A 12,445-nucleotide genomic window follows, 5' to 3' on the forward strand; every position below is an offset into this window, starting at 1 on the left:
TTAATATTATAATTTTTTTTTTAATTTTTACATAAAATATAATAAATTATTCAACTTTTTTAAATTTCAATAGATAATAACAATAACAATAATATTTTATTTAACTTTTGTCTTTTATTTAAAATCATATCATCTTATCTCACAATTCAAATTAGGCATAACATAAAACATAAGGAATTTAATAATTGAGAAATACTTTAGCCATAAAAATAAATTTACAAATTAACTTGACTTAACATGATATATTAGATTATAAAAGTAATTTTATTATAAAACCGATATAATGTATCATATGAAATTATATCAATTTATAAGTTTATTTTATAAGTTTTGCTATTCATTATCTTCATACACGACACACCATATTTTTTTTTTCTTATCAAATGTGTGGTATACCATCTATGGACGATGAACATAAGAATTCAATTAGTTTAAGAAGAATAAAAAAAAGTGTAGTGTGTGGTGTGTGAGGATAATTAATAGAGTTTTTCTTATTTTAGTCAATTTATTTATAGTTGTAGTACTTTTTAATTAATTTTATTTTAAAAATAATATATATAATTTATATGGCTAAGACCGTTTGTTATTTGACAATATGGTGTGGTAGCTGTTTGTATAGTGAGTTGAGATGAAATGAGTTAAGATAAAAGTTAAAAATTAAATAAAATATTATTAAAATATTACTTTTTAATATTATTATAAATTTAAAAATATTAAATTATTTATTCTATTTTATATAAAATTTTTAAAAAATTATAATGATAAGATGAGTGGAGATAGGATGATAAGTGATAATCACGGGACACGCTGGGCCTAAGGCGGACAAGGCATAGCCACGACTTCGGATTTCTAGAGTAAGTAATTGGTGCAAACCCATGCTTGTTGGCCCGCAATGCTTGGGCCACTGCTCCTTCTCTGGTCGCTTTCTACAATCCAGTGCAACACCTAAGATCCAAGACTTGCATCAAGTCCACTTATTTTCAATGAAATTCCAAATGAAGCGATCCATCAAGCAGAAGAAACGCCTTCTTCACGATGTCCTTCAATTCGAATTGCAGAGGATAATAGCTCACTTCCTTGCAGCTTGTAACACGACCAGAATTTTTGCTTATAAATACTCGATTTTAGCCCGTTCGTCTTCATCTCCTAGTTGTACTTTCTCTGTGCAGACAGCAGGGTTCGGAGAAATCGGGAACATGGGCATCAAAGGTCTTCTGTATAATTTCCATCTCTTTTCCTTGGTCTTGCTTTTTGTGGGTTTTCTAGGTTCCGTACATGGACGGTTGCCTTTGATTAAGAAACCCGACCCGGATGATGCTGCCGTCACTGCTCGTTGGTTGGTCTCTAACAACGTCTGGGGTGTCTTAAAGTATATCCTCTCTTTCCCTGTCTCTCTTCTTCCAGTTCTCTATCTAGATTCCCAGTTTCTTGATGAGGCTTCCTTTTTATTGAATGATTTGGGTTTTCGGTCTGTTCTATGTTTGTGTCGATGACGACCAAAGAATCTATTGCGGCGGTTTCTTATGTTTGTAGTGTCTTTTGTTTTTCTATATGATTTGCCACTCCATATGGTCTTGTTCAAGTCTGGTTGGATCTTTGTTGTTATCTGTTTGAAAATTCGATTACGATTATTATCGATCCGAGGGGAGTCGACGGAGCAAATAGTGGTTGGCTGTAGTTCTGATGGTTGGTAAAGCAGTCATGCATTTTTCTGTTTAGATGCTTCAGGATGTAATTTACTGTCTGTGTTTACTTTGTTTATTTCACGAATTTTGTACCTGTTGGGCATAGGTTCTCTTCTTGGCCGAAAATATATTGGATGGGTTCTCCCCTCCTTGCTTTTATGAGATCGATTGGTCTTTTGGAAGAGGTAGCATGTAAACTTAATGTGAGTTGAATCCACTCAAAACCCGAGTTTTTGGTTGAATGCATTCGAGTTTTGGGCAACTTTTTTATTTGCCTTCATTTTAGATTCATCTTCAACTAGGTAGTGAGGAAGACGTTTAAGATCTTTTACAGAGTATAGTAAGGAGAGGATAATTCATCGTTTTATCTCGAAAGCCCAGTTATATTTGTTATTGTTTCACATTCAGTCATTGTGAAACCTGATTGTCGCTGAATTTTATTGTTTCAAAGGTCCTGACTTTTTAAGTTTGATTTCTATTTTTAATTCGGTTGTTAGATGTTGATCAATGATATTGAAGCTTATTTTTTAATTTAATTTTGCAGTACCATCTCAAGTGACTTGGGAGGAGCACCATTTGGGTAAGGTTTTCATATTTTTACATAATAGAGTTAAATTTAATGTCGAGTTAGCATAAAATTCCCTTGCTTTTCATATTGCCTCATTGCCTGTGTCCGGTTTGTTCTTCTCGAGGTGTGACAATCCAAGTTCTTTATGAGATACACAATGATTTTGATATGTTTTTTAAAGTTGTAGGGTTCAGGCAAAAAATAATGATTTTAATGAATATTATTTTTGCTTGTCTGATACTTAGATTTAATTCAGATTCCTGATGAGATATAATTGTAGTTGACCAAGGATGCTAGTCTTAGGAGTTTCATCTTCCCTAAAACTCATGACTTCAAGTGCCCATCTCATTATCTACCGTTTGAGGATTATTGTAAGTGTTGCCCAGATGACTAATACAAGAGGGGGGTTGAATTGAGTTGTATTTAAAAAAATAACAATTATAAATCAAATATACAATATAAAATATAAACAAAATACGAAACAGTAATAAATATAAAGAGTAAGAATAAGAGAAAAGCAAACTCAGTATGTTAACGAGGTTCGGCTCCACTGCCTACGTCCTCGCTTCAAGCTACCCCTTGAGGATTTCCAAATTCACTATTCAACCTCCTTCAAGTGGAGATAGAAACCTATTACACCTTTGAACAACACCGCTGTAAAGGATCCATGTAAAACACCCTCTACACTTGCAATCACCTTACACGTGGTGATTCAATTATTTCCTGTGTAGAACACTTTCTACATGCACAAGGGTTATACACACCCTTTTACTGATACAAGAGCTGATAGTGGGTAGGTTATCAGAAAACACTCCTCAATGAGTGAAATAAGAACAATACAACGCAAACTATATCTCTTAAAATGAACAAGGATTAAGGCTCAATGCTTAGAGAAGAGAGAATGAAAGTTTTGAATGAATGTTGTATGCTTTTGGTGTTGTGAATGTGAAGCTCTCAAATGATCTATTTATAGGCATATAAGACCTCATATTCAAATTGAAAAAGATTCACATGTCAAAAACAACATCATTCACTTTTCAAAAAATTCAAATAAAAGGTTCTTCTTTTTCAATTGTCAAAGACAACATAATTCATTTTTCAAAAACTTCAAACCTAATCTTTTACTTTTGGCATATGACAAAAGGAGCACACTTTACTTTTCAAAAAATTCAAACCTTATCTTTTATTTTTTGCATATGACAAAAGAAGCACACTTTATTTTTCAAATATTTCAAACAAAATCATCTACATTTTGCATAAGTAAAAAAAAAAGCATCAATCACTTTTAAAAATATTCAAATAAAACATGCACATGTGAAAGATGACAATCAATCATTTTTAATATTTTCAAAATTCAACCCTTTAATCAAGGTATGCACATGTGAAAGATGACAAGCAATCATCTTTCAAAATTTTCAAATTTAATTTTCAAAATATTCATACACATGTGGAAAATGTATTTTAATGCTTTATGATAAAGTATTAATTTTGAGCTTTAATCCTAATTTTGAATTTTTAAGAGATTTACAACATTACTCTATCACTTTAATGTGAACCTGTTCCCTTCTGGCTCATACTTGTTTTCTTGATGTGCTTGACTCCATTGTGTAGACAACTTGAGATTGAGACTCTTTTATTCTTTGAATTCATTTGTTATCATCAAAATCTATGTGTAGATATATAATTACACAAAACTTGAAACCTTGGATTCAACAGTAAGAATCAGATTTTTGCCTCATACATTATTTAAAAGGGTATGCAGTTTTCATCAGTAACTTGAAAAGTATAAAGATTTCTTTTGTCAAGGAACGTATTAGACTCTATTTTTAAATTTTATGATACTTGTTTGTTATGTCTGTTGATTCCTTAGGTCGGTTGAGTTTTCTTTTTTATAATTGTTTTGAAAAGTTTTGTTGTCTTCCCTTTCCTTTTTTAATATAAGAATACAAGCGTTCTTCATGAATATTTAAATATCTCACATTCACTTTATAAAAAGAAAAATTAAATATCTCACACGCAGAGTGCAAATGTATGTATATTGGTGGGCACACACACCTGCATAAATACATGCATATGCAAATGCGAACACACTTATTATGTTTATGGGCACATTTTCATGACTCTTTAATCTTCTTCTAAGATGAATTAAAATGTTTTTGTTATACTTGTTCGGCATGCCTTAATGATTGTTATTTTGACTGGATATATAACTGTCTACATGTGATGCAGGAATGTGGTTTCCTTTAGTGATGGGCTACCTGGCAAAGGTGGTGGCATACCATTCTTCTACTTGACAACTCTTGATCCAACTGCCAGAAATGCAATGGAAGACGAGAGGGCTTCTTTGACAATCAGTGAATACCCTATAGGAACTTGTGGCAATAAAGATCCCGAGAATCCCTCATGTGCGAAAATTACACTTATTGGCAAGGTCTGTTGCAAAATAAAAATTATCTAATACTAAATTAGACTGGCCACATGTAACACCCCATTCCCGTAGGATAGAGACGTTACTAACAAACATAATAAAATGCCCGGTAAAAAGACTCATTACTCTGAAATACCTTATTTATTGAAAGAAACTTAACTGAAAGGATATAAATAGTCTTGAAACTTGAAACTGAATAAAGCAAAACATGAGCTAATCTTAAACAATACTAATTATTGAAATGACATAAAAGAAACTTAATCCTTGTGTAAATGACACTTATTCATCTCTAAGTCCTTATACTAAATCTACTCCTGGCCATCCAGCTCTGCATCATCATAATCACCATCTGTGGCAATCAACATAGAAGAAAACAAAAAGACAAACAACAAAAATGAGTCGAATACTCAGTAAATAATACATCATACCGTAAAATACTATCTAGCTTAGCATAAATTTGGTTTTTAAAGCCTTATCATAACTTTCATATAACATTCATGGATTAACATGGGTGGAAACACTCATAATCATGGCAAACATGAAGCGTGAATGCATGAGTAACTTGTTTATCTTGAATTGTACTTATTTCATGGTGAACCACGCTTGAGTCCATGGCACCACATAACTTGACATGTAGTGAAACACGCTTGAGTCCGTGTTTCACTTAACTTGCATAACATGAAGTGAAATACGCTTGAGTCCGTATTTCACTTATCCTGCTTGACGTGGAGTGAAACACGCTTGGGTCCGTGTTTCACTTATCTTGCTTGACATGAAGTGAAACACGCTTGAGTCCGTGTTTCACTTATCTTGCTTGACATGGAGTGAAACACGCTTGGGTCTGTGTTTCACTTATCTTGTTTGACATGAAGTGAAACATGCTTGGGTCCATGTTCACTTAACTTGCATGACATGGAGTGAAACACGCTTGAGTCCGTGTTTCACTTAACTTGTGGTAACCACGCTTGAGTCCGTGGTACCGTCTTAGCATAACTGTGGTAAACATGCTTGGATCCGTGTTACCTTAAAATGTTTATCTTTCTTGATGCATGATAATTTTCTTGGACTTCTTAGACTTTTCTAGCATGGCATATTCTTGTACATGGCATGGCTTAACATGATATATTCTTGTACATGGTATAGTATAGCATGACATGGCCTAACATGATTTAATCATTTTATGACATTTCATGGCATGCATGATCTGAGAACTAATGAACATGTCATACATGATTAGGCTATTTATTACATGGCATGCTTGACTTAAGTTATTGCATGAACAATACATGGCATATATGGTCTAAGTACTACATGAATGAAGCATGCATGATCTGGCTATTTTAATTCATAGAATACCTATCTTAAATTATTATATGATCATATCATGATTTCCATGTGATTTTTGTAACATTCAATCCATCAATCAACAATCCGTAAAAACATAACATATATATAGGCTTACTTTCATGTAAATCATCGTAATTCATAGAAGTTCGTGAAAGCAATCTAACCTTGACTTGGCTCTTAGTGCAACGTAGATAACCATCAAAACCATATCATATTATCATACCCAATTATAATATTTACATTACGTGTACATTTATATGATCATACTATTTACCTCTTAGCGCTGCTTCAGAAATCTCACGTCGTAGCTCGTGACCTATACGAGGCACTAGACGTTACTAATCTTTCTAGAAAACGTGTCGTAGCAATCTAATTACTTAAAATCTTACCATAGAGATAATTTAATAAATAAGTAATTAATAAAAAGAATAAATATAATCATAACATAACTAAATAATTTCTAACTGACTTAACCTAAATTCTAGGTTCGTATGTTACACCACATGAATTTTGCCTTTATTATTAATTGCTCTCGTTTCCAGTTCACTTTTAGCTTTTATTTATTTTTGGTTACAAGTCATCAGACTTTGCTATATGTGCAGACAAGTATTAGAAATGGGCAGCAGGTGACCAAAAATGAATTCTAATGAACTCATGGATACCTAAATGATGCTTACTACTAAACCGAAAATCTATTGACACTCTTGTTGCAATTACTGGAGTATTGTTTTCTAAGCTTGTTAAGGAAAGCTATCTATTGACTTACGTGCACTGTCTATAAGTTGTCGACCTTAAAACCAAGTGGTTCAGATTTTTAACACACCCCCAAAAGAATAATAATAATAATAATAATAATAATAATAATAATAATGGCTTGGACGAGTTCTTTACCAGAAAGTAGTGAAACTTTTTCTTTTGAATAACTTGGATTAAATTTTCCCTTCATGTTATTTCAGTTGAAGGTAGTTGACAAAAAATCTAAAGAGGCAGAGTTTGCTAAAAGTGCCTTGTTCTCAAAGCATGCGGAGATGAAGGGTAAGTACGAGAATTGATACGTAAGTGACCTTTTCCCATTTCTTTCTGCCACCAACTACTAAACCTTTTTTTTTTTTTTTTTTTTTTTAATTTGTATGGTTGACAGGTTGGCCTATTGATCATGACTTCCAGTTCTTCAAGTTAGAAATTGAGAGTATATTTTTGATTGATTGGTTTGGTGGCCCAAAACCACTCACGGTGGAGCAGTACCTGCATCCTAAAATGTGAGTACCACATACCACTGATACCATGTTTGCAAATGGCAGTCATGCAGAAAAAATGCAGCGAAGAAACGAAGTTAATCGTAATTCCTTTACTGTCACATAATCAATATCGTATAATATTTAAATGCTTATTTATGTTCACTGATGCATCTTCTACACTTACATGATCTGCTAGAAATAGTTTGATGTTATTTCTCAGTGCTTATATATATCTCTACTAATGCATTTTCTTTCCCCAAACTCGTGCTTCTGACATCTTCAGAAGCAAACTCGCTTTCCTTGTGGGAGCGCACATCTAATTGTCTCTTGCTCATCTGCTCGTGCATTGGATGTTAATGAAGTGTGTAATAACGATGTAAATTAGATATAATGAATTCATTGTAAATAAGATGTGAGGGTTGTGATTTCTGATTATGTAATTGTTTTACTTGTACAATCATACCGTCTGATAAGAATGATCAAAGGCGGGGTAAATTCTAGGTACAAGGTTTGTACTCACAAGCACTCATTATTCTTTATTTCAATAATATTCTGGAAATGTATCAGTTTACTGTATCGATTGACTCTTGCCATCAATATGTACATGTTCTTGCAATTAGTTCTCTCACGTGACCAGTTCATTGAATTAAAAGGAGGCGGCCACGCCAAAGCACGGGAAGAACAAAGGTTTTTACTTGGTGAGATGAATATGCAGTCATACCCATAAGGTGTGTGTGGTGTGTTGATGTGTCAACCATGTCAAGAACCGTACGGATACAATCTTCCTACGCTCCCCGTGAAAGGCGTTGAGTGATCATATTTGAATGCAAACTCTCATTTTGCAAATAAATCTCGATAAATTGTATGCACGGCATGTAATTAATTACATTAATGTGGGTTGGCCCATGTGGTGAAAGTCTTGATCTTGGAGTATTATTCCATTCAAGATGGAAGGTTCAACACTTCACGGGTGCAAACAATCTTTTAGGACCACGCTTCCTAGTGAAAAGTCAGCGATTTAATTAATTCTGTATAAAAAAATTTTCAAGACTGCGTGCATGGGATAGAGGGATTTATTATGCAGCGGTGTGTCTACCCTGGAGGAGAGGTTCGCCAACATAAAAAAATTTAATTAATTAATTACATCAAATGAGATTCAGTAAATCTCGTATCTTTAAAGCAATTCTAACATGCCCAAAAAAAGTGAAATTAAACACCTAGTTGATTTTTTTTAATTGCAAGTACTAAATTATTAATGCAATTCTCATCAAACAAATAGATATATTGAACCCAGCAAATCTATACACTTTCAGCCGAGAAAGAATCACGGCATGGAAAATATATATCTAGCATCACGAGAATTCAATAGAAGCAACAATCATTTCAGGTTTGGAAATAATTTGATTTATTTTTGGCTGGAAATTGAAAATTTATCATAAATTCACAATAAATGAATTTTAAGGGCTCCTATGCATATAAAGAAGAAAGAGGATAGCCATTAGCCAGGCTCAATTGACATGTACGGTAATTTGACTCTGCTTGGTTCCATCCATTTTGTTCATGGCGTGTTGCTTTACTTCACAGAAAAATGATAAAAATAGAGGTGGGAGTTCTGCATCAAAAACCTGCGACAAAGATCGGGCAAAGAATGATGACATATTGGCAGAGATATTTTCGGTTAAAGAACACGAAAGGAAACTGGAGAAGGCTAAATGGGAAGAGAAGAGGCTGGAGAAAGAGGCTAAGAAGTTGCTTAAAACTGTGAAAATGAAGTCATCCAAGTTTGCAAATTCATGACGAGAACTTGCTTTTGATCTGGTAAAGACTCGTATATTTTGCCTCCTTCATGATTCATCATGTTTTCCCATTCTATTTCTAATAATATCAGTAAATTCATCATCTTAGAAATGCACTTCTTCTCTTCTCAAGACATATGGTATTCCTCTATATACATCTCATAACAACCATAATTACAGGGAGAACCGCAGAACTCCTCCCATGGGAACACCCTTGGGAGCCACAGGGGTAAACAATTAGACATAGAATGCGATAATGAAAAAATCATTTTATTTAGAGAAGAAAACTACAGTCAAGTTTCTTTTGGAAATCTTTAAAAACATTCCTGCCACCAGTAAGAAGTCCCTCAACCACATTGTTTGGTAAACAACATGGCATTAATCTGTTATTTATTTTTCCGATATATCCTAAATTGGACTTCATAAAATCTGAATCCGTATGATTAATTTGTCTTGATTGATTATTAAGTAATCCCTCTTGTGAGACGTCATATTAAAATTACTTAACCACCGTGTTTTATTGACATGACACCAAGTGACAGGATGAGATTAGCACATATTCATACTCAGAGACTGCCTACTATATTGGGCAATTTACCTTCTAATGTTCCACAAGGAACCAATAATAATACCTTGCAAGTGATAACCTCTTTTTCAAATTCCCAATTACCCAGACCAAGGTTCTAATGAATTAAAACTTATTTATCAAATAACAGTCAGTAATTAATAGACAACATGCAAATTGACTTATAACAACTATTATTTTTATGTACACGCTATCCATACCATTCACATTGTCTAATACAGATATTTGCTCAATAATCCTAAGACCTCTTGACAAAAAGACCTAAATTTCCTCCAACAAGCATGAGCTTTTTGACTAAGACCTTAATAGCTAACCAACTGATCCTTCAAGCTTCAAGCTCATGAGTTGATTCACCTCAGAACCAAACTCATCCGGAAGCTCATTGAACACGTCTCTGCAAAACCCAGAAATCATGGCAGCCATGGCTTTCTCGTAGTCAATGCCCCTCTGCTGAAAGTAAAACAGCTGATCTTCACCAATTTTGGAGGTACTGGCTTCGTGTTCAATTCGAGCAGTTGGATTCTTCACCTGTCAAATTAATCATGTTAGTACATAAACTGTCCATAAAGGACGAAAATTTTCTATCCTCCAAACATGACATGAATATAAGAGAATGCGAGGGAAGATCTGGTGATTTATCTGGTGAAACACTGGTTCTCATTATGAGTTATCTGGTGATTTACATCACAACTAGAATTTCCATAGTTGTCTTAAAAAGTTCTTATTCCCTACCCATTCCCCCTGTTGTCTGTAGACTAAAGACCTGTAGCTGCAAGGACCATCATTGGTAGGGTTAGCACAACACTTCATAAGCTTCAGACCTTCCAAGACCAGAATGGAAAGGTTCATACAAGACTATGAAGTGGAGAAGAGTAAAGCAACGCTTCTCTAATTTGTCCTCTGTTTAACGCTTCAATTGTAGATAGAACTTCCAAAATCATAGTTGCCTAACAAAGAGCACATACAAGGACTCCTGAGACCACCCTGAGAACACGTATAAGAACCACTAAGTAATACAAAGAAATGTAGATACGACATTCAGTAAGCTCGCCGTACAGGGAGGGGAGGAGGGATCCGAATAGTTACAATAACAGCATTGAACAAAGTACAAAACCAAAAGACTGGTATGATAATGAATAATCAGTCAAGATGCCAAAAACAGAAATGTTATAGAAACAAACTATACGTCACAAATGAACAGATTACCTGGATATATGGATATGTATTCGCAGCTGCATTGTCACCAATAAGCATTGAATCGCACTGAGAGGAATTCCGAGCATTCTCTGCCTTTGACTGAACCTGAACGAGACCCCTATAGCAGTTCCTTGAATTCCCAACCGATATACCTTTAGAAATAATCCTACTTCTGGTATTCTTCCCTTTGTGTATCATCTTTGTCCCGGTGTCTGCCTGCTGATGATTATTAGTCAATGCTACTGAATAGAATTCACCCACAGTATCATCTCCCTCCAAAACAACACTTGGATACTTCCATGTAATGGCAGACCCCGTTTCCACTTGGGTCCAAGATATCTTTGAGCGGTCCCCAGCACAAAGCCCTCGTTTCGTGACAAAATTATAAATTCCTCCATTGCCTTCTTCATCCCCCGCATACCAATTCTGCACTGTGGAGTACTTAATCTCGGCACCCTCATCACAATACAACTCAACCACAGCAGCATGAAGCTGGTTTCTATCATATGAAGGTGCTGTACACCCCTCCAAATACTCCACAGAACTCCTCTCCTCTGCAACTATTAATGTCCTCTCAAACTGCCCGGTTTCTAACGCATTTATCCGAAAATAAGTTGAAATTTGCATTGGGCACTTCGTGTCTTTTGGAATATAGCAAAATGAACCATCACTAAACACCGCAGAATTCAACGCTGCGTAGTAATTATCCTCACTAGGCACTACTCTCCCCAAATACTTCCTAACCAAATCTGGGTACTCCCTAATCGCCTCAGATATCGAGCAAAATATCACGCCGGCCTTCTCTAATGTCTTCCTATGCGTCGTGGCAATCGACACGCTATCGAGAACGGCATCAACGGCAACATTAGCTAATCGATTCTGCTCATTCAAAGGTACACCCAATTTATCGAAGTACCGAATGAGTTCCGGGTCAGCCTCGTCAAGGCTATTCAAAGAGGGTTTTTTCTTGGGTGCCGAGTAATAACATATATCTTGCAAATCAATAGGTGAATATCGGTTATCGGACCATTTGGGCTCTCTCATTTTCAAGAATTTCTCAAAGGCATTCAATCTAAACTCAAGCATCCAATCAGGTTCTTCTTTAAGCGAAGAAATCAATCGGATCGTCTCCTTCGAAAGCCCTTTAGGGATCGAAAACGAATCGATATCCATATTAAAACCGAATTTCTTATCATACTCAACGTTACGAAGAATTTCCTGGATTTTCTCATTGGCCGTAGCTGTTGATGGTGCAGTAATAGGAGTTGAAATCGAGGACTTACCGGGTGAAGCAGACGAAGAAGAAGAAGAAGAAGTCGGACCCGAATACCCGACATCCGCTCGAATCTTGAAGGGCCTTGAAGTTGGGATTCTGGGGTTTTGGAACTTGGGAATTGGGGATATCAGGCGAAACGCTTTTGGGAGTTTAGGTGATTCATGGTTGGGTTTGGGTGCTTTGGGAGACAAGCTTGAAACACTACCGTTAGCCAAGAAAGAAGTCATGGTTGTGGCCTGGTTCGGATAGACGGGCGTCAGAGACATTTTTAACACAAACAAGGAAAAGGTGAAGATGTTATTTCTTTTTTCGGGATATTTTCTT

The 12,445-nt window shown here is 35.1% G+C and overlaps 2 protein-coding genes across 3 annotated transcripts; one reads left to right on the top strand and one right to left on the bottom strand.

Moving 5' to 3' along the window:
- Positions 1–946: 946 nt before the first annotated feature.
- On the top strand, positions 947–7,842 carry LOC122307817 (protein CREG1). 2 transcript variants are annotated; one of them, XM_043120914.1, is made up of 6 exons: positions 954–1,369; positions 2,230–2,265; positions 4,483–4,684; positions 6,985–7,063; positions 7,170–7,287; positions 7,550–7,842. In XM_043120914.1, the coding sequence occupies exons 1-6, from the start codon at positions 984–986 to the stop codon at positions 7,584–7,586; spliced, it is 858 nt and encodes a 285-aa protein (XP_042976848.1). In that variant the 5' UTR covers positions 954–983; the 3' UTR covers positions 7,587–7,842. The 2 variants fall into 2 exon arrangements, with proteins under 2 accessions (XP_042976850.1, XP_042976848.1); XM_043120916.1 differs by having other exon boundaries at positions 947–1,369; positions 6,985–7,083; positions 7,170–7,842.
- Positions 7,843–9,785: 1,943 nt separating this feature from the next.
- LOC122307813 (UPF0051 protein ABCI8, chloroplastic-like) lies at positions 9,786–12,445 on the bottom strand. Its single transcript, XM_043120911.1, has 2 exons — positions 10,855–12,445; positions 9,786–10,176 (listed from the first exon to the last, which is right to left on the bottom strand). Exons 1-2 carry the CDS (start codon positions 12,385–12,387, stop codon positions 9,958–9,960), a joined length of 1,752 nt encoding a protein of 583 aa, XP_042976845.1. The 5' UTR covers positions 12,388–12,445; the 3' UTR covers positions 9,786–9,957.

The sequence above is a fragment of the Carya illinoinensis genome, chromosome 4 (genome assembly GCF_018687715.1).
Source record: "Carya illinoinensis cultivar Pawnee chromosome 4, C.illinoinensisPawnee_v1, whole genome shotgun sequence".
Classification (NCBI taxonomy): Eukaryota; Viridiplantae; Streptophyta; class Magnoliopsida; order Fagales; family Juglandaceae; genus Carya; species Carya illinoinensis.